Source organism: Rosa rugosa, chromosome 3 (assembly GCF_958449725.1).
Source record: "Rosa rugosa chromosome 3, drRosRugo1.1, whole genome shotgun sequence".
NCBI classification, from domain to species: Eukaryota; Viridiplantae; Streptophyta; class Magnoliopsida; order Rosales; family Rosaceae; genus Rosa; species Rosa rugosa.
In genome coordinates, this window is record NC_084822.1 from 21,828,120 (window position 1) to 21,850,983 (window position 22,864).

At 41.9% G+C, this 22,864-nt stretch overlaps 1 protein-coding gene across 1 annotated transcript; it reads left to right on the forward strand.

The window, feature by feature from the left end:
- The first annotated feature begins 10,150 nt into the window (after positions 1-10,150).
- Positions 10,151-22,489, forward strand: LOC133739808 (glutamate receptor 2.8-like). The gene is made up of 5 exons (XM_062167614.1): positions 10,151-10,526; positions 15,252-16,585; positions 16,687-16,999; positions 21,296-21,702; positions 21,825-22,489. The coding sequence occupies exons 1-5, from the start codon at positions 10,250-10,252 to the stop codon at positions 22,362-22,364; spliced, it is 2,871 nt and encodes a 956-aa protein (XP_062023598.1). The 5' UTR covers positions 10,151-10,249; the 3' UTR covers positions 22,365-22,489.
- Positions 22,490-22,864: the final 375 nt, after the last annotated feature.

A 22,864-nucleotide genomic window follows, 5' to 3' on the forward strand; every position in this document is an offset into this window, starting at 1 on the left:
GCTTTTGACAGCTCGTATGAGTAAATGAAAGGATTGCACGATTTAAAGTAACCAAATCGACTCAAGCATAAATTTAACTCAAGTATTTTCTTTGCATAATAATTGAAGTGTACAACGTCACTTCAAGCATCAATCAACTCACATCTCAACATGACTACTCAAAAACAAACAACTGTTTACTCAATATATACTCACAGGCTTATGATTTATTTATATAAATCATCCCATGCAGTATATTATACTTACAGGCTTATGATTAATTAGATTAATCACCCCATTCAGTATATCATACTTACAGGCTTATGATTAATTATATTAATCACCCCATTCAATATGTCATGTCATACCCAAGGGCATATGATAACTCGTTTATCCCCCAAGCAGTATGATGGCAGACAGACTAGAGCTCTAACTGTATCGTAAAGTGTCACCTGGGCCAAGGTTCACCTTACGAATGACTGCTTTTCTCAATTCACTCGACTCCTCATTTAATTCATCTCAACGACTCAACTATCGCACTTTACTCAATTACCCATTATCATAGACAACACAACATCTAAGATAAATCACATATTCCAAAGGGTAATGCTCAAAATATAACTCAGTAAATTACACCATCCAATATATATTCCACGTAAATATATATATACGTAGTCACCCACACAAGAGTGACCACTAATACCAACTATAGTTCACATGCAATAAAATCTAGAAATTCATTTTTTTATAGTTAAATACATTTTACTTACCTATGGACCGTAGTCGATCAAGTCCATATAATTTAAAACAAATATTTATTTTCATAAAACAATTTCCACAATTTCTCAATTAAATAAAATCACCGAATTTCGGTTCGTGAATGAACCATGTGCGATTTACTCACCTCGATATTCCCGCTGCGTCTTCAATTTAACACAATACACACCGAAATCGTTCACCCAAGGAAGACCGTCAATCACCTAGTCAAACATGACCTTAACTTAGCCAACAACTCAAAAACATACTCAAACAACAATCCAACGGTCGGATCGAAATTAAATGATGATCCAACGGTCGGATCCTCACGGATCGCCTTTAGGATCACCCTCCAAAAATCATCACGAAGATCCAACGGTCGGATGTTCCTGAATCGTCCTTACTAACATCTTCACAAATTTATACGAAAATCCGACGGACGGATTCTCACGAATCGCCTCCCTAATCACTGTTTTGCATTTATACGAAGATCCAACGGTCGGATCTTCGCCCATGACCACACAAAGCCACTGGGACAGTCATAAGATCATCATATCAAAACTACAAGTCCATCTGACGGTCCTAACTTCACAGATCACAAATCTAACGATCGAAATCGATCTAAACTTAAAAATTCATAACTTAATCATACGATATCCAAAAATTGCGTATAATATATCAAAATGATCGTATTGAAATATAGAATCTGAAAATGCACAGAAACCATATTTTTGATCCCCGGAGGTGGCCGGAAAGGGCCGCCGGAGTTAGTGGCAGAGCCGCCGCCGACCACCACCAATGGTGTCGGGGCCGGGCTGCTCTTCTTCCTCTCATCATGCTTAACAACTTTCATAACTACCATGTAAGCTGAAAATGACCGGAAGTGGTTGAAATTACCTAAAACAGTCGAGGTGGCCGGAATTTTTCCAGAAACCGGTGAGAATTTGCAGAATCCGGCGAGCTCCCGTTCGACGTAAAAACTTCCACTACTCGCTTCGATCCCTTCTGAAGAGTTGTTCAGAACTTCAAGGCGAGCTCACTGGTTTAAGAATCACTCAAAACGACGTCCTGTAGCTCAAGATATTTGGATCGATAGCTCCGGTTTCGTTCTTGGTTGGGTTTGACTTGCAGCCACTGCTACGGGCCACGCCGCCGTGTGAGGCTGCTTCTGAGAGCTTCAGGAAGTTGAGGCGAGCTCGAGGATGAAGTTTGGTGAGTATTGGTGACCAGAAGCACGAGTTATCAAGCTTGGAACTAAAACGGTTTTCAAAACAAACCGTTTTCCGCCGTCGTATCCGGTTGTTCTGCAGAGAAAGGCTGCCGCCTGCAGCTGCGCAAGATCGAGTTGAAGCTGTGGGAGATGGTTTGGTACAGATTTGTGGCCGGCGGAGAGAGAGAGAGAATTGAGAGCTTTTGCTCTGTTTCTTGGATGCTTTCGAACGAGAGAGCGAGAGAGAGAGAGAGTGAGAGAGCTCGTGACAGAGAAAAAGAAAAGAGAAGCAATTATGCTTGGGACGAAAGAGAGAGACCGAGACAGCCAAAAGGGAGAGTGAAAAGCTAAAGGAAGAGGTGAAATGTTCGTATTATTCCTCCAACGAGGTTCGTATTATTCCTCCAACGATCGAGGTTATTACACTTTGTCATGGTGGACGGTGGCTCCATGCCTAATGGGGTCCGATCCCATTCTTCCGTCATTCCTCTTCTCTCTGTAGGGATAAAATAGGCCCATATCAATCGTACCTCTTAGGTATCGAAAGATTGTCTTTACACCAATCCAATGGCGGCGTGTTGGCGCAGAGCTATGTCGAGCTAACAAGTTCACTGCGAATGAGATATCCGGTCTTGTGCATTGAGCTAAGTACAATAATGCGCCTATTGCACTGAAATAGGGCACTTCGGCCTCTAATGGTTCTTCGTCCTCATCCTTTGGACGAAGCGGATCTTTTCCGGGCTCAAGACTACGACCAATCATGGGAGTACTCACAGGCTTTGCTTTATCTTCATTAAAGCGCCTTAGGATTTTCTGAGTATATGCAGACTGATGGATCAAAATCCCATCACTACGGTGCTCGAGTTCTACACCGAGACAAAACCGTGTTTTCCCAAGATCTTTCATCTCAAATTCGGATTTCAAGTATTTAGCAGTTTCCTTCAACTCATCTAGAGTTCCAATTAGGTTCATGTCATCGACATAAACTGCTACGATTGCAAATCCGGAACTTGTTCTATTAATGAACACGCATGGGCATATTTCGTTGTTAATATATCCCTTCCCAATCAAGTAGTCACTTAGACGGTTATACCACATCCGTCCGGATTGTTTTAATCCATATAGTGAGCGTTTTAACCTTATTGAAAACGCGCTCCGTGGTTTAGAGCCACTTGATTTGGGTAATTGAAGTCCATCTGGAACCTTCATATATATCTCTGAATCTAGATCCCCATAGAGATATGCTGTAACCACATCCATAAGCTGCATGTCAAGTTTTTTGGAAACTACCAAACTGACAAGGTAGCGGAACGTTATAACGTCCATTACGGGAGAATATGTCTCCTCGTAGTCGATTCCAGGGCGTTGTGAGAAACCTTGCGCCATGAGGCGGGCTTTATATCTTACCACCTCATTTTTCTCATTACGCTTTCTAACAAAGACCCATTTATGGCCAACAGGCTTTACACTTGGGGGTGTCTGCGTTACAGGCCCAAATACCTGTCTCTTTGTTAGTGAATCCAATTCAACCCGGATCGCATCTTTCCATTTAGGCCAATCTGCTCTTCGTTGACATTCTTCAACAGAGCGAGGTTCGATATCATCATATTCTATGATTCCTTTTGCAACATGATATGCAAACGCATCATCAATTGCCATAGAATTTCTATCCATCATCTCATGTACACTAGTGTAATTTATGGAGATCTCTCTATTCTCTGGAGTTGGTTCTGACATTGGAGCGTCCCCCAATGATGTCTCTCGGACATAACCATAATCCGGAATATTCTCATGAGATGGATTATTCACATCGATGATTAATGGATTATTTTGTGCCAAACTCGCTTTCTTTCTTGGGCGAGAATCCATCGAACCTATAGGCCTCCCGCGCTTCCTGGCAGGAGCCATGGGCCTAGCCACAACGTCACCATCACTGTGAGAGGGGACGTTGGCGCCATGCTCAAATCCTCTTGAGTTAGCGTCATGTCCTCTAGTTTTAGGGACATCAATCCTTGCAGGCACGTTTGCAGCAGGTATGTGTGATCTCGTCACTTTAGCGATATCAGAAAACGTATCAGGCATCGATTCTGCTACGTTCTGAAGATCGAGAATTCTCCGCACTTCAGTTTCGGACTGTGCGGTTCGGGGATCAAGATGAGACAGAGTGGGGACAGACCACGACAATTCCTGTCGTTCCTGTTGAACATTTATGTTCTTATCTCCCCCTAACGACGGGAAGACTGTCTCATCGAAGTGACAATCCGCAAATATAGCGGTAAAGAGATCGCCTGTCAAGGGTTCTATATAGCGGATAATCGTTGGAGAATCATATCCAACATAAATGCCTAATCGTCGTTGAGGACCCATTTTGGTGCGCTGTGGCGGCGCAATAGGCACATATACTGCACACCCAAATATGCGTAAGTGTGAGACATTAGGCTCATACCCAGTTACCATCTGGGACGCAGAAAATGGTGGAGTGGCAGTGGGCCTCAGACGAATAAGCACAGCTGCATGCAATATTGCATAGCCCCAAGCAGAAATAGGGAGATTGGTGCGCATTACCAATGCCCTAGCGACCATTTGTAGTCGTTTAATGGCGGCTTCTGCAAGACCATTTTGGGTGTGAACATGAGGAACAGGATGTTCAACATCAATCCCAATGGGTATGCAATAATCATCAAAAGTCTTTGATGTAAACTCTCCAGCATTGTCTAATCTTATAGACTTAATAGGATGAGCAGGGTGGTGAGCCCTTAACTTAATGATTTGTGCTAGGAGTTTAGCAAATGCAGCGTTCCTTGTGGACAATAGCATGACATGTGACCAGCGTGTCGATGCATCAACCAACACCATAAAATATCGAAATGGTCCGCATAGTGGTTGGATAGGTCCACAAATATCACCTTGGATTCTTTGCAAGAATGGTATATTTTCTTTAGTGTCCTTTGCATAGGATGGTCTCGATCCTAACTTTGCTAAAGAGCAGGCTTTGCAGAATGAATAATGGGCTTTAGGAATAACCAATGAGGATTTTGGTTGAGCCATGAAGTCACAATTGACTTTAGAAGTAGAAATTGGAGTCAGGGGAGCAGAGGTGGCGTCAAAGCCACCCTTGAGCCGCAGGGGGATGGCGGCGCCGGCTAGTGGTGGCCGGTCTTGAAAGGGGAAGGCGCCGTGAGGCGCAGGTGCTCCTCCTTGATCCAAATTTCGAGTTTTACTTCCTTTCGTTCTGAAAAAGGGATGTCCGTGTGAAGTCTTTAATATATGGATCATCATGTCACGACCTGGGTGTCCCAAACGGTCGTGCCAAAGCCTATATGTGTCGGAATCCCATAAATCATCTCTCATGACATGGTTGGAGTCAATGACTCGAATAGTGGTTGCATACAACCCACTAGAGCGACACATAAGTTTCTCTAAGACTCGTTTATGTCCGTAGTCATTAGAGGTGATGCAAAGGAACTCTTGTCCATTCTCACAATGTGTTTCCACATGAAAACCATTGGCTCTTACATCTTTGAAGCTAATAAAGTCGAAAAAGATATCCAAGACATGAGATAAAAGAAATCGACACTTTATTAATAATAGCCAATGATTACATCAAAGTTTCTTGACCAAAATCTAATCCAACATAAAAATCAAACCGTAGACAAATCGTAGTCACTCAATCCGTTCGGTAATTTCAATTTAGTTGTGACCAGGTAAGGTAAGGCGAGATTTTGGTGGAGCGTTGCTCACTTTTAAAACCGTTCTCTCAGATCAAACCTTGCCTAGACATCACAAGTACTCTTGAGTACGCCTAGAGGGAAAAAGTGAATACAATAAGTCATTTTATTGATTTAAGGCATAATTGCCATTTACATAATTCTTGGAAAAGACTATAAATAAAAATTTGCGGCATTTTATCTTCATCGCCAGATTTAAAGTCTTTGTGAACTCGATGTCTTGATCACCATGATGCGACTACCTTCGTAGGTACATTGCAAATTCAGGTCCATTGATCAGACGTTCCATATCAGAAATAGACACCATAAAGAGGATTCTCCCTTGATTGAGGCGCATTGGCGCAATATGCATAGTCCCTAGGACTGGTGGCGTTGGAAAGTGGTGCCCATGGCCAACGTTGGCTCCATGGTGTCCAACCCTATGTCCCTCAAAATCACGCCTCCTACGGTCGTGTGATTGTCGCCTTGAGCGATTACCTTCTTGAGCATTCCGATCATATGGATCATGACGTCGATGGCGACTTTCTCTAGCCATAGGACGATGCTCTTGATAGCTATCTTGAAGCCTATCAAATCTTCTTTGCACAAGTTCATTGCCATGTCTTTCAGTAGTGGCCATAGCTTCAATAAGCTGTTGAAAACTTGTGATCCGTCTTGCATTTACATGAGTCCGGAGTAAGTCAGAGGACCTCATAGCATAGACGGGGAAGGTATTGAGGTTTTTCTCAATCAATTGGTCTTCTGTGATTGTTTTTCCACAGAGACGCATCATTGCTCTGATGCTGAGAGCTTCCGAATAAAATTGCATGACAGTGTCAAATTCAGAGAAGCGAAGATCTTTCCATTCTGCTACTGTATTCGGAAGTATGGAGTCACGAACATTGCCATATCGTTCGCGAAGCGCATGCCAAAGCTTTATGGCGCTATCCTCATTTATGAACTCAAACTGTAGGTCACTATCCATGTGACGTTTCATGAAGGCAAGTGCCTTGGAATTATCTTTCTCAGTTTGAGGGTCTGGAGCTGTTTCAATAGGACAAAGCTCTTGGATTGTATGCAATAAATCACGGGCAATAAGGTGGATCTCGACATCAGTGACCCATGTTAAGTACCTTTTGCCTGCATAATCCAATGGAACAAAATCGAGTTTGTTCATGTTTGACATCCAGAAAGATGAAACAAGAACAAGTTAGTTTCGGAGTCAATGCTTCCACGAAAACTAATATAAATAAGATTTCCGAGCTATGCTACCAAGAAATCGATTTCCAAGAATAATTGGATTAGACCGAAACAATGATGTTTGAATGGTCAAAATAGATGCTCACGAACGCTCTTAGTCCGTAGCATACGAACGCTCTTAGTTCGTTAAATCGATGCTTACGGACGCTCTTAGTCCGAAGTCTTACGAACGCTCTTAGTTCGTTAATTGCGTGAATCCCCACGATTCCGCTTTTCAATGATCGAACCCACGTTATAAGGTGGGATGTAGAAGAAGGGAGGTTTTCAAGTCCCCGAGAAAAGAAGAAGAAATATAAATTTCAAATTTTTAGGAACTTCAAAACTTACTCTTTTGGATACTTACTTGTTGGTTTTGGATCACGCGCGTGTCGATGCAGGCGTGATGGAGCGAAGCAATCTGAGTAGCAGCGTGCAGCAGCAAGTTATATGTGCAGCAGGGGCTGCAGGATGAAGCTGGGCCGAGAGGTGCAGTAAGGCTGCAGGGGTGGCAGCTGCTAGACGCAAAGCTGTAGGCGCATGGGCGCGCAGGAGGTAGCAGCGGGCGCAACAGGTGCTGCAGGGAGCAGCATACGTGCGGCAGAGCTGTAGGGGGCAGCAGGCAGCGACGCAGGGGCGTGTGGCTGCAGGAGCAGCTCGCAGGACAGCGGGGGCTGCTGTGCAAGGTTGCAGGCGCACGGGCGCTCGGAGCAGCAGTGTGCGCAGGGGCGCACGCGGGGCAGCAGTAGGCGCAGGGGCGCACGCGGGGCAGGCTGCAGCGATGCTAGCACGGGCTAGGGGCTGCGGCAGTTTTGGCGATATGAAATTCTTTTCGGGTTTTGGCTTTTTGGCTTTTGTGGTTTAGGGCTCGTGCTGATAACGTGTTTAAGGATAATAGAATTGAGAGAGAATTGTAGAGAGAGATGTGTATTATTATTGAGAATAGGAGCCCTATATATAGGGATTACAAAGTACTAGTTCTAATGTTACAAGGAATACCAATCCGTGTAGGATTGGGAAATCTAGAACCTTCTCTCCTATTGCTACTCCTAGTTTGATAAGGCACACTAAACTTGATTTTCCTTCAACAGCAGATACTTTTTCTTTCCTTTGATTGGCCTTCTTTATAGATATTTTTCTTAAGGATCTTCAACTCCAGTACACTGTTGTCATAATCCTAAGATTTTAATTTGAACAGTGCTGATTGCTAGTATTATATTTTAATAAGACTATAACCAGCTGGTCATCTAAATATTGCAGTGGTACACAGATGAAATGGTTTCACAAATTGTTGTTGGTGCAGTTGTTGCAGGTGATTGTAGAATTTGTGCTTAAGCAAGCATCCACAGTTGTAACCTTATCCTATTCTTAATCATGATGTTCAAGAATATACATGTACTCCTTTTAATCTGATTGACTTAATCAAAAATGTAATTTTCAATTTCACCGAGATGCAGCTCTGGATGTGATAAAGAATGTAAGAGAGCAAGCGATCTTAATTAGGGCCACCAAATTCGATGGAAGTGTCCTTTTCAAGACCAAGATCAGGTGCACTTTTATCATTTTCTGCAACAAGCTCTGCTCTTAATTTACTTCAGAACTCTCTAGTTTTTTCAATTTTGCAGAACAGACTCGTTGCAAGTGAAAGTATGAGTGGTATTATAACATCTTTAAGAGGTAGCTAGACAAATGCGAGTGTACATAAGAGGTTGTAAATATTCAGCCAACCATTCTGATGCCTTTCAAAACATTTTTTAATTTTTTTTTCTGAACAATTTGCAAAGGTTGCCAATGTCCCCCTATGGAACTGTCATTTCCAATTCGTAGGAGCTTTACAAGTTTTTTTGAGAGATAATCCAAAATATATTCACATGAGATAGAATTATAGAATATAAGTACGGGAGAGTCAAAAATGATGATCCACAACCTAATATGAAAACCAAGAAACAAAAAGCGTGGTTACTACTAGTCAGTTGTGCTGCATGTAACTTTTACGAAAATACATACTTATAAACGGAAATTGGAAGAAGTGGAAAAATGTCTCCAATTCTCCTCAAGCCGAAACAACAAATGATCATAGCCATCACTTGATCATAATGTTAAAGTTTGAAAATAAACAAGACAAGGAGAACAAGTAGGTCACTTGTTTATCTCTTTTTGTTTTAGAGTAATTTAACCAAAAGAAAAAGTATAAAACAAATTTGGACACCTAAGACTAAACAAAGAAAAGAAGATATACAAACAAAACTTCAACAACCTTATTTCATTATGGAAAGTTAATTTGTAAATATTGCAACTGCTGCCCCCCTCTCAAAGGCTACCCTCTCTAAACCAACTGTTTGGAGTTTTCCAGTGAAGGTGACTAAAAAAAATTTCCTTGATATGAAAGCAGTGATGAGAAAGCATACAATTAATTAGAGTAAGAAAGTCAATTGTTATAAAGTCCAGAGACGGCTACTGCAATTGCCAGATTAGCTTGCCAAATTAACAAACCACTGCATATGCAATTGCTTTTAGATAATCAAAAGAATAACATGAACATGCTAAATATAATACAAGATTCATTAAAACATGATTAAATATGGTTTGAATTAACATACACAGCATATCTGCATAGAGATATAATTATATATTGTAATCCAAACTCTAAGGACACTGATTTTAGTCAAGAATGCTTGAACATTAGATTTTCATTTGTTTTTATCATCGCTAAACTTGACCATCACCAGTATGTGTATTTTATAAACCAAATTATAGTTTGATTTGTTCAAATTAAATGGAGCTAATTGACCTGAACCAGTAGACACAAAGTAGAACTCTAGAATCCCTGAAGTTTTGTTTTTTTAATTCCCAGTTACCATTTTAGACGGTAGGACAAATTATGTCCCTCTTTGTTTTGCACCCACTACAGTATTCAACGAAGTCTTCAAAGTCTATTCTATTTAAAATAAGTTTTAAGGGGCTTAGTTTAATTAGTTATAGAAAAATGCAACTGTGTCCTGTTGTCAGCTAAAGAATAGTCTGCATTTGTTCAACTAGTTATTTTGTCCAGAGAATAACTCGCAAAAAGTCAACTTAATTGTTTTAATTAGTTTAATTATTTTGTTCTGTCTCTCTCAATTTTTTTTCTTCCCCCCCTTACTAATGGTGATCAACCAAGCATATTATAGACCGACTTATATAGCTGTTGCCTCTTCCCACTCTTAAAATATTCAAACAACAACGTCTCTAATGAACTGTTTACCAAAGAAATCACTTGCGCTCTTTCAAATTATTACACCATCTCCATATATATCCATGACTATAACATTGGACTTAATACAAGGCCTGATCCATTAAGCAGCTTCCAAAAGATTCAAATATGATCAACAAGAACCTCGCAAATCTTACTCTTGTTGTTTTCATTTGTTTCTTCTTTGTTTCATCAAGAATTGGCTTGGCCATGTTAGGAAATGAAACCATCCCCGTCAATGTGGGGGTTGTTCTTGATGATCTTCATTCAATGGAGGGGAAGGCTTGGTTGAGCTGTATCAAAATGGCCCTTTCAGATTTCTATGCTTCTCATTCTCACTACAAGACTAGGCTGGTTTTGAACGTTAGGGACTCCAATCAAAACGTTGTAGGGGCAGCTGCTGCAGGTTCTCCCTACTCATATAAATTTCTTGAAGATTTTCTAGCTCTAACATCTCCCTTCTGTTTTTGTTATTTTGTTTTTTTTTTTTTTGGTCAACTAACATATCGCTCTTTTGGGCTAAGATGAGCGATAAATTGTTCTTTTAAACTGGAAAAATCAAAATTCCTACACCAAATATATAACTCAGAATGATCAAATAAAATTAGGGAAAGGTGGAAATTAGAGAACGCTTTTATATGGCTTAATTGAGATAACTTAAAAATAGTATGTTATGTGTAGGGGAAAACTACCACTGTATATGTTGTAATGGATCATACTAGGTGCGTAACAAAGATGGTTCTTGAATTTGATACGCTTACAATTAAGATGGAAAGATATGCTACTTGGTCTTGCTACCTTAAAAATCTGTATATATTGTTGATTAAATGAACTGAAGATAAAGAAAAATAGTTCGTTGCATTAATTTCAGATACATTTCTTTATTCGTTTATTTTATTTGATAAACTTTGTTCTAGATAGATTCATTACCAATTCAACTATGCTTATATTGAATTGTTAGGACTACCAGTTTGTAAGCATATATGAGGATTATCTAATCATATAAATTCAAATAAGACCAAATTGTTTTAGGGAATCAGAAATTGAGAGAAAATCGCTGTGTGTTCTCATTGATAATAGGGGCCTCTTTATATAGAGGATTACAATGTATAGAGTCTGAATCATACAAGAAAAGATAATCTCTAGATTCTTCTAATTAAACCCTATTACCACTAGGTCAAGTAACCTAGAGTTTGGGCCAAACACAAATTAGGGTTTTACTTGAACACTCCCCCTTGTGTTGCCCAAACACGGTGCTTCTCTCGTTGCCTCGCTAAAAACCTTGCCGAGTAACAAAAACCCAGTGGGACAAAAATAACCTCGGTCGAAGGGGAAAAAGAGCACAACACACCCTTCACGCTTCGAGACGAACATGTAGACATCTCCCCCTGATGTCTGCGCCTCCCCCTGATGACTACGATCATGGGAGTTCAGATAATTTCCGCAAGCCAATTCTTGCCACATGTTTCTCTAACGTGGATTTAGGCAATGACTTAGTAAACAAGTCTGCCACATTGTCCTCGTTCAGTTTGATCTTGAGGAGCTTCTGTTGTTGCTGATTGTCCTTGGTATTGTCACTTTTGATGTAGCCTTGCTTCATTTGTGTAGGCTCATCTGTGGTAGACTTCAAACCACAACTTTTCGAACATGCGTCATTACGGATCCAATCCATATACATTCACAAACCACTTCGTGAAGAGAAATGATCTCTCCATTGTTCGAAGATATAGCGACTAGGGTCTGTTCTGTAGACCTCCAAGATATCATGGTCTTTACCCATGGTGAACACATAACCAGTTTGGGAAGACTTTTGTGTGGGTCAGAGAGATACCCAACATCAGAAAAACCTTCCAAAACACATGTTGTTTTGGGATGAGGATAGTGGACGCAGGCCAGTGTTGGCGGCGTTCCTAGTGTGTGATGGGTCCGAATCCATCATCTCTCTATAGGGATAAAGCATGCCCCTATCAGTCGTACATCTCTAGTAGCGAAAGATATCTTTTTCCACCAATCTAATGGTGTCGCGTTGGCGCACAGCTATACCTAGCTAACAAGTTCACAACATATGAGATGTCTGGTCTTGTGCATTGGGTTAAGTACAATAATGCGCCTATTGTACTTAACTAGGGCATTTATGCCTCTAGCACATCTTCGTCATCATCCTTCAAACGAAGAGGATCCTTTTCAGGATCAAGACTACGGACGATCATGGGGGTGCTTGAAGGCTTGACCTTGTCAAAATGCCTAAGCATCTATCAACACGATGCTCAAGTTCGAAACCGAGACATAATCGTGTTCTCCCATAATCCTTCATCTCAAAATCGGATTTCAAGTGTTTAGTGGTTTCCCTTAACTCTTTAAGGGCTTCCAATGAAGATCATGTCCAACATGAACCGCGATAGAATCCGAAACTTGTTATGAAAACGCGCGGGCATATCCCTTCCCAATCAAGTAGTCACTTTAGTGAGCGTTTCAACCTTATTGAAAACGCGCTCCGTGGTCTAGAGCCACTTGACTTGGGTAAATGAAGTCCACCATGAACCTTCATGTATATTCCATATCTAGACCCCCATAGAGATACGTGTTGACCACATTTGTAAGCTGCATATTCAGTTATTCAGAAACTATGAAACTGACAGGGTAGTGGAGTGCAGTGACTTCCATTACGAGAGAATATGTCTCATCGTAGTCGATTCTAGAGCATTTTGTGAGAAGCCTTGCGCCATAAGCGAGATTGCCATCTCTTTTTCTCATCACGCTTTCTAACGAAGACCCATTAGTCAATAGGTTTTATGTTTAGGAGGTGTTGGCATCATTGGCTCAAAAACCTTCATCTTCGTTAGAGAATCCAACTTAACCTGGATCGCATCTTTCCATTTAGGCCAGATTTCTCTACGTTGGCATTCATTCATCAACGGAGCGTGGTTCGATATCATCAGACTCAACAAACTCATGCGCAACCAAATGCGCAACTACATCATCAATTATGATGGAGTTTCTATCCCACGTCCCATGTACACTAGTGTAATTTTCAAAGAGCTCTATATTCTCATGAATAGGTTCTGACGTTGAGGCGTCCCCCAATGATAATCATAACCCGGAAGATTCTCATGAGACGGATTTTGAGTGTCGATGATTCAAGGATTAGGTTGTGCCAAAGTATCCTTCGAACCCACGGGCCTCCCACTAATCCTAGCTGGGGCCATGGCCTGTAACGCCAGAGTGCCACTCTCTTTGGTGTTGGTGCCATGCCTACCTCCATGTATGGTGGCACTACGTCCTCTCGTGGGGACGTACTTCCATGCAAGCATATTTGCAGCAAATGTGTGATCTCGTCACTTTAGTAGGGATCGAGATGAGACATAGTGGGGACAGACCACGACAATTCTTGTCGTTCCTGCTGAAGATATGTGTTCTTATCTCCCTCTAATGACGGGAAGACTATCTCATCAAAATGACAATCCACAAATCTAGCGGTAAGGAGATCGCCTTGCAAGGGCATTAAGTGGCGGACGATTGTTGGAGTCTCAAATCCAACGTAGTTGCCCATTCGTCTATACGGACCCATCATAGAGCGCTGTGGCGGCGCAATTGGCACATAAATGGCACACTCAAATATGCGTAAGTACGATTCTTGTACCCAGTCACTAGCTGTAACGCAGAGGTAGATTGAGTGGCAGTGGGTCGTAGATGAATTAGCGCCGGAAAAATTGGCCGGAAAAAGTTCCCGGAAAAGTCGCCGAAAAGTGGCTGGAAAAGTTGCCGGAAAATTGGCCGGCGGTCTTTGACTGTTGACCAGGAGCTGACCGAGCTGACGTGGCAATGGGGTCTAGTGATGACGTGGCAGTGGGTCCCCCAGATGCTGACATGGCAGTGATGACGTGGCGGATGCTAACGTGGCTGTGGGGTCCCCCCCCCCCAGATGCTGACGTGGCGGCTCACTTTTCTGCTGACGTGGCGGTGGGTCAGGTGTGTCAGTGGGCCGGGTCAGGTCAGTGGCCTTCTGGGCTATTCTGCTTTGGGCTGGGCTCCTTTTTCTTTCTTTCTGGGCCAAGCTTCTTCTCCCCTTTTTTTTTTCCTTCTTTTCTTCTCTTTTCTGCCGGTTTTCCTGCTGTAAGGTTTAGCTGCCGGTTCAATATCTTCTAGGCCGATTTTTGGGCTTTTTCTTCCGATTCCTGTATCTTTGATTGGATGAGCTTCGTTTGATGAAATTTTATAGAAATTGGAGGTCCGGAAGGTGGTGAACCGGTGGAATATTTGTTGCGGGTTGTATGGAGCTTCCAGTGGCCGGTTCGGTAGGTTTTCGGCCTGTTCTTGGAGTGGCGCCGCCGGTTCTGGACTCCTGGGGTCAAGGGCTTCAAGGTGTGAGGTGGAGGCCGAAAAGGCTTCAAGGTTTGGTATTCGAACTTTGGGGTTTTAGCTTATTGAATCAGGGTTTGGCTATTTATTTCAGGGTTAGGGCTTCGTGCTGATAACGTGTTTTAGAGAATCAGAAATTGAGAGAAAATAGCTTTGTGTTCTCATTGATAATAGGGGCCCTTTATATAGAGGATTACAATGCATAGAGTCTGAATCATACAAGGAAAGATAATCTCTAGATTCTTCTAATTAAACCCTATTACCACAAGGTCAAGTAACCTAGAGTTTGGGCCAAACACAAATTAGGGTTTTACTTGAACACAAATTTCATTTTACCTTTCTGATTTTTACACCCTAAATCATTTGTGCTCATGCATTTTTAATTTCATCACGGATGCCCCTGTACTTACCAATTTCAATCAATTTTGTCTAACCCTTGGCTTTTTGGCGAACTATTGTGTGATGTATTTTGAAATTGTAGTCACATACAATAAAATTTTGCATGCCACACTAGTGAATCATCATCATACTAGGGAGACCATTAGAGCCACATTTTCAATTTACAAAATACTTGACCAAAAAATAAATTATTGGATGGGTATATGTGATGAAATTAAAAGTGCAGGGTTACAAATGATTTAACATGTAAATGTTAAGGAGGTAAAATGAAATTAGCTCAAATAATTAATAAGCTAGATAGTAGTATATAAGCAATATTGAATCGTATCAAGTATGAAACATGATCCTCTTCTCTTTTTTTTACTGGACACAGCTCTGGATCTTATAAAAAATGCAGAAGTGCAAGCAATATTAGGGCCAGTGACATCAATGCAGGCAAACTTTGTTATCAACCTGGGAGACCAAGCTCATGTACCTATTATATCATTTTCTGCAACAAGCCCTTCTCTCACTTCTCTCCGGAGCTCCTACTTTTTCCGATTTACACAAAATGACTCATCTCAAGTGAACACCATAAGTGCTATTGTAAAAGGTTTTGGATGGAGACAAGTTGTGCTTGTCTATATAGACAATGATTTTGGGGAGGGAGTCATGTCACATATAACTGATGCTCTACAAGAGGTTGATGCTTTTGTCCCCTACCGGAGTGCCATTTCCCCATCAGCCACAGATAATCAAATTCTTGAAGAACTTTACAAGTTGATGACCATGCAAACTAGAGTCTTCATAGTCCACATGACTTCTGATCTATCTTCTAGGCTGTTTGCCAAAGCTAAAGAGCTTGGAATGATGAGCGAAGGATATGCTTGGCTAACCACTAATGAGATACCAAACAGTTTAAAGTCGATGAAATCTTCAGTAATCCATTCGATGCGTGGTTTACTGGGTGTACAAACTTACGTTCCAATAACAAGTGAGCTCGATGAATTCAACAAAAGATGGAAACAACAATTTCAAAAAGAGAATCCAGCCATCATTGATGCTGATTATGAAGTTTTTGGATTATGGGCTTATGATGCTACAGTTGCACTAGCAATGGCAGTTGAAGACGTTGGGATTACAAACTCTGGCTTCAAAAACTCAAATGCTTCCTTCAACTCAACAGATCTTGATACTCTTAAGGTATCTCAATATGGTCCAAAACTTGCTCAAGCATTGTCAAGTACTAGATTCAACGGCTTAGCTGGAGACGTTAGCCTCATTGACGGGCAGCTTCAATCATCCACTTTTACAATAGTCAATATAAATGGGGATGTAGCAAGAGGAGTTGGATTTTGGACATTACAAAGTGGAATCAAGAAAACATTGGGTCAATCCTCCGCAAACTGTTCAACATTGAATTGCAATCTTGGCCCAATTATATGGCCGGGAGATTCCTTCTCTGTTCCCAAGGGATGGGAGATTCCGACAAATGGCAAGAAGTTGAGAATAGGAGTTCCAATGAAGGATGGCTTTACTGAGTTTGTTAAGGTAACCAAAGATCCAAGTACCAACAGAACAGATATCACTGGGTTTAGTATCGACGTGTTTAAGGCTGCGGTGGAATTGCTACCATATGCTCTTCCTTATGAGTTGATTCCATTTGCAAAGCCTGATGGCACCAGTGCAGGCACTTACAATGATTTAGTCTATCAAGTGTTTCTTGAGGTAAAATTCTTTAGGTTTATTAGAATTGTAAACCAATTTTTCTTCACTCAATTTTATATTTACTAGACTAAGACATTTAAAGAAATATATTTGCTTGACAGACATTTGATGCTGTGGTGGGGGATACAACAATCCGAGCAAATAGGTCCTTGTATGTGGACTTTTCAATGCCGTATACGGAATCTGGTATTGTGATGGTTGTGCCAATAGTAGACACTAGAAGTAAAAATGCATGGGCTTTCTTGAAACCTTTGACATGGGACCTTTGGCTCACGATTTCTTGTTTCTTGGTCTTTATTGGTTTTGTGGTGTGGGTTCTTGAACATCGAATTAATGACGATTTTCGTGGCCCTCCCCTACATCAGGTCGGCACCAGCATCTGGTTCTCTTTCTCCACAATGGTTTTTGCACAGAGTAACTATTCTTCTCTTTCTCAAATATATATCAGTAGTCTTCTGTTCATTCTTTTTCCACCATGTGTTGAATATGATTTTCCTTATCATTCTCATTACAAGAGTACAGTTATATAGCAGCCTAATTGCTGCTATTACACAGAGAGAGTAAATGGTAATTACATCAAATCAGAAACTGATATGCATTTAAAACAAATATACAACTAATCAAAACTGATGCTAGATTGTAGCCACTGCATTATTCTCTTTAACACCCCCTTTCAAACTGGGCGGTTCTGGACGCACAAGTTTGGTACGGAGGAGAAGATGACGATGCTTATGAAGTGGTTTGGTTAGAAGATCAGCGGGTTGATCCACCGAAGGGACATAGTGAACACGATGACTACAAAGTGCTACTTTTTCACTGACAAAGTGATAATCTAACTCAATATGTTTTGTACGGGCATGGAAGACCGGGTTAGATGCCATATAGGTTGCACTAAGGTTGTCACAGTAAAGCAAGATAGGGAACTAAATATGAGCACCAAGTTCATATAATAAGTAGCCTATTCCGGTGGTTTCGGCACTGGCATGAGCAAGGGAGCGATATTCAGATTCCGCACTCGAACGAGCAATGGTAGGCTGCTTTTTGGAGCACCATGAGATTAAGTTGCTGCCAAGATAGATGAGGTAGCCTGAGGTGGAGCGACGTGAGTCCGGACAACCAGCCCAATCTGCATCCGAGTAGGCTGAGAGATGAACTGGTTGTCGTTGAGGACTAAAAGACAAACCATGATCCAGTGTTCCTTTGGTGTAACGAAGTATCCGTTTGGCAGCAATAAGATGTGGAACACGGGGCTTGCTCATAAATTGAGACACTGAATTGACTGCAAAGGCTATGTCAGGGCGAGTAATGGTGAGATATTGTAAGGAGCCAACCATCTCGCGGAACATAGTAGGATTGTCAAGTAAAACCCCATCATTGGTGCTGAGAAGAGACTTTGTAGACATGGGTGTGCTAACGGGTTGGCTGAGTAACAGATCATGCTTGACTAGGATGTCATGTGCATACTTGACTTGATTAAGGTGAATTCCGTTGGAATGAGATGTGACCTGTAAACCAAGAAAGTAATGCAGAGGACCAAGATCCTTGATATCAAACTCACAACCTAAGGCATCAATGAAGCACTGTAGAATTCGATCATTACTGCCCGTAACCACAATATCATCAACATATAGTAAGAAATAGAGGATATATGAGCCATGGTGATAGATGAACAAAGAAGAATCAGCCTTACTAACACGGAAACCAATTGTTAACAAAAAAGAGCTCATGCGGTGAAACCAGGCGCGAGGAGCTTGTTTGAGGCCATAGAGTGCTTTGTTGAGCTTGCAAACATAAGAGGGACGAGAGGGATCACCAAACCCAGGTGGCTGTGACATTTACACATCTTCTTGGAGATATCCATGGAGGAAAGCGTTTTTGACATCGAGCTGACGAAGAGGCCAACCCCGTGAGACAGCAAGACACAGAACTGTACGTATAGTAGCTGGCTTGATGACAGGGCTGTAGGTTTCACTGTAATCGATTCCTTGTTGCTGATGGAATCCCTTGGCAACAAGTCGTGCCTTGTACCGTTCCACTGAGCCATCGGATTTACGCTTGATGCGAAATACCCATTTGCAGCCGACAACATGTTGGGAAGGAGAGTGGGGAACCAGAGTCCACGTATTGTTCTTGATCAAGGCATTAATCTCATCGGTCATTGCAGCACGCCATACCTCATGTTTAGAAGCCTGAGTATAGCATGTAGGTTCAGTCGAGTCAATAACATATAGAAGGGCTCGAGGAATGGGATACCTAACCACACCATCAGTTCAAATTTTGGGCTGTGTGATGCCATCCCGGAGTCGAGTTGTCATGGGGTGAGTGGAGGAGGGGACTGGTGGAGCCGCAGGAGGCTGGGAAGCCGCTTGATGAGGGGCGGCTGGTGCTGGAGAAGACACAGGAGGTGGAGACGACTCCGGGAGGATCTGTGATGGAGCAGCGGCTGATGAGATCGGAGCAATGGGTGCAGCTGCCTGTGGACGACGGTGGTAGGTGAGGGCCGGGGTGGGAGCCCGCCGGCAGCGGAGCCGAAGTCTCAGAGAGCACTGAAGCCGCGGGGGGCGCTAGAGGGCTAGCCAAGGCTGCGGATCGGGAATCTGGAATAGAATGTGGAGCGGGTGTGGTCTGTGGAGAAGCTGCGGATCAGGAATTTGGGGTAGAATTTTGAGCGGGTGTGGTCTGTGGAGATGCGGTGGCCTGTGATTGATGAACAGGAGCAGCAATGATGGGCAGAGAAGGCAAGGATAGCGTGGACGAGTTAGGTGTAGGATCAACGTCGGCTAGAGGTGTAGCGTCGACTTGAGGACTCGTGACGGTGGGTTGAGCAGGCGGCTCGGGTGGAGGCGCCGGTCGGTGACGGCGGTGGTAGGTGAGGACCGGAGTGGCATGACGGAGAGGCAGCAGGGCCGATGAGGAAGGAAGCGGAAGCTGAAGCTGGAGATTGGTGGAGGGTGGGTCTGAATCTGATGCGTGAGGGGGCAAGGGTGGAGTGTGACCAGAATGTGAACTTGGGTCATTGGGCCGTGCGTGTGGACTTGGGTTATTGGGCTGTGAACTTGACCTGCTGGGAATTGAATCTGTTGAGGCAGGGAGTGGACCTGAGCTGGTGAGAATTGTGAATTCCAACGGGCCTGGAGGTTGTACCTGCAAAGTTTTATAAGGAAAAGATGTTTCGTTAAATGAAACATGCCTAGAGACATAAACACGACCAGTGGTGGGATCTAGACAACGGTAACCCTTGTGTTGAGGACTGTAGCCAAGAAACACACACTCTATACTACGACTTGAGAGTTTATTGGAGACATAAGGACCAAGATGAGGAAAACAAGAACAACCAAAGACTCGAAGAGAGGAATAAGAAGGAGGATGACCATAGAGACGTGTGTGAGGAGTATCCCAATTTAGAGTAGGAGTGGGAAGAAGGTTAATCAGATATACAGATGTAAGAACAGCCTCAGCCCAAAGATTTTGAGGAGCACCCGAGGTGAGAAGGAGAGTGCGTGCCATAGTGGCAATATGGCGATGTTTTCCTTCAGCAAGCCCATTTTGTTGTGGAGTGTATGGACAAGAAAATCGTTGTTGGATGCCTAAAGAGTCACAAAAATGGGAAAAAGGCATTGTTGACATATTTTGTACCATTGTCACTTTGGAGGTATTGCACAGAACTGTGGAAAATATTGTGAATCATGGAAACTAATTTTTGAAAGTGAGTAAGGACCTCATTTTTCCGACGCATAGGATAAAGCCATGTATAATGAGAGTATTCATCTGTGAACAAAACATAATATTTGAAACCAGTTACAGACAAGGTAGGAGACATCCATACATCACTATGAATTATAGAAAACAGAGAAGAAGCGGAAATATTTTTGGATGGAAAAGGTAAACTATGGGACTTGCTAAGTGCACAATTATTACAAAAGGAATTAAAAGAAATTGTGGAGCCAAGAGTAGATCCTAAACGAGCTAATACAGAAGAGGAAGGGTGACCTAAGCGATTGTGCCAAAGAGACGAGTGAACAGAGGAGAGTGCATGAGGGACAGGGGATTCGGAAGATAAGCGAAGCGGATAGAGACCATCTTTGCAGGGGCCCTGAAACAACAAGTGACCAGTACGTAAACAATAGATTTGATAGAAATCTGGAGCAAATAGGAAGAAAACAAGATTGTCCTTGGTGAAACAAGCAACAGAGAGAAGATTTTTACGAATTGATGGAATGCGGAAGACATTTTGTAAAGAAAAATTGGAAGAACCAAATGACAAGGGAAGGTTACCAGTATGGGAAACGGGCATTGAGTCCCCATTACCCATATATACATTATGAGGGCCACCATAAGATTGTGGATTGTGGACAGGCATAGCGGTCATGTGATGGGTTGCACCGGTGTCCGGGTACCAATTTGGATCAGTAGTGTAATGGAAGTTAAGCATGCACACGTGGGTAACCTACTCTGATACCATGTTGAATATGATTTTCCTTATCATTCTCATTACAAGAGTATAGTTATATAGCAGCCTAATTGCTGCTGTTACACAGAGAGAGTAAATGGTAATTACATCAAATCAGAAACTGATATACATTTAAAACAAATATACAACTAATCAAAACTGACGCTAGATTGTAGCCACTGCATTATTCTCTTTAACACCATGCAACTATGGATATATTTTTGTTGATTTTAACTTTAGTATTGGTCCACACTATACAGGGGAGAAAGTGGTTAGTAACTTGGCCAGATTCGTGATGATAATATGGGTATTTGTAATGCTAATCCTGACACAAAGTTACACGGCTAGTTTAGCATCACTATTAACTGTCCAACAACTCCACCCTATTGTTACCGATATAAAGGATCTGTTAAGGAACGGGGATACCGTCGGATATGCAGAGAATACATACGTTTACAATGTCTTGAGAGAAGTAGGTTTTGATGATTCGAAACTTAAGGAGTTTAAATCTACAGAAGATTTGGATGCTCTTCTTTCGAAAGGAAGTGCAAATGGTGGCATTGCTGCTGCAATTGATGAAACACCCAACATGAAGGTTTTTCTTGGAAAATATTGTTCCAAATATACAATGATTGGACCCATCTTTAAAACGGATGGGTTTGCCTTTGTAAGATCTCTTTCTAAACTATTACTCTTGAGTCTTGATCATTCCATGTAAAACTGATGCGTTTCTCATATATACATTCATGAATTATTTATCGTTAATTTGATGAGCTTGCTGCTTCGCAGGTCTTTCCAAAACGCTCCCCTCTTGTACCAGATATTTCGCATGCAGTTCTAAGCGTGACTGAAGGAGAAAAGATACTTGACTTTGAAAATAAATGGTTCAAGAAAGATAGTAACTGTGAAGACTTGAGTGCCCCAAAAGTGTCTAGCTATAGTCTTGGCCTTGAGAGCTTTTGGGGCCTATTCCTCGTTGCCGGAGTGGCTTCAATAATTGCTCTTGTCATTTTTTTTGCTTCATTCACATACAGGCATAGACACATCTTGGTGCACCCTGATTCAAGAGCATCGACATGGGGAAGGATTCGGGTCATGTTCAAAATTTTCAATGAAAAAGATCTCGACTGTCATACATTCAAAAGTAGTCCACCACATGATTCAGTTAAGGCGTCACCAAACAACTTCCCAGAAAGTCCACTTAGCTATACTACAAACCAGACTGATAGGAATGTTGTGTTCTTTGGAGAGCAACAAACACCATCAACGAGTCAAGCGTCTCCTGAAGTAAATTTTGAAGAGCTTTCTTTTGCATTTCCAGAAGCCTAAAGAAGTAAAGAACGTACTGCTTCTCAAGAAAACAGTTTGGTACACAATCGTTACCATGATTTTTATTTGTATTTAGTTATGATAATTAAGGTGCTGTTAAATCAGATTGACATTCGTCCTAGAAATTCTAGTTGCCCTCAACTGTAGTGCCAGTCCCCGACCGAAAAGCCTTTACCAAAACTATAGAAAAAGCGGCAAGACAATATAACTAGGAGATGCAGCAACTGATATAGAAACCAAATTGAGCAGCTAGCAAAGAGTTCAGACAATAGTTGGTGGGAAAGAAAAAATCCAAGTTCTAATATTGAAACTAAAGGAAAGAAAATGTTAGCACCGTCTTTTTTTTTTTTTTTTTTTTTTGAATAAAGGGCTGGTGCAGCTGCCCTCAAGCTTTGATTAATAAAACTGTCAAATACAGGGGGACATTGAGCCTAAACCCCTGATTACAATAAGCATCTAGAGTTTTTCTTGAAATAATATCAGAAATCTCTACATAAAAC

Bases quoted from the DNA above. Each gene is read 5' to 3' on its own strand.
- LOC133739808 (XM_062167614.1), top strand. From the start codon at position 10,250: ATGATCAACAAGAACCTCGCAAATCTTACTCTTGTTGTTTTCATTTGT. The intron at 10,527-15,251 runs GTTCTCCCTACT...TACTGGACACAG, and splicing joins TGTAGGGGCAGCTGCTGCAG to CTCTGGATCTTATAAAAAAT. The intron at 21,703-21,824 runs GTAAGATCTCTT...GCTGCTTCGCAG, and splicing joins AAACGGATGGGTTTGCCTTT to GTCTTTCCAAAACGCTCCCC.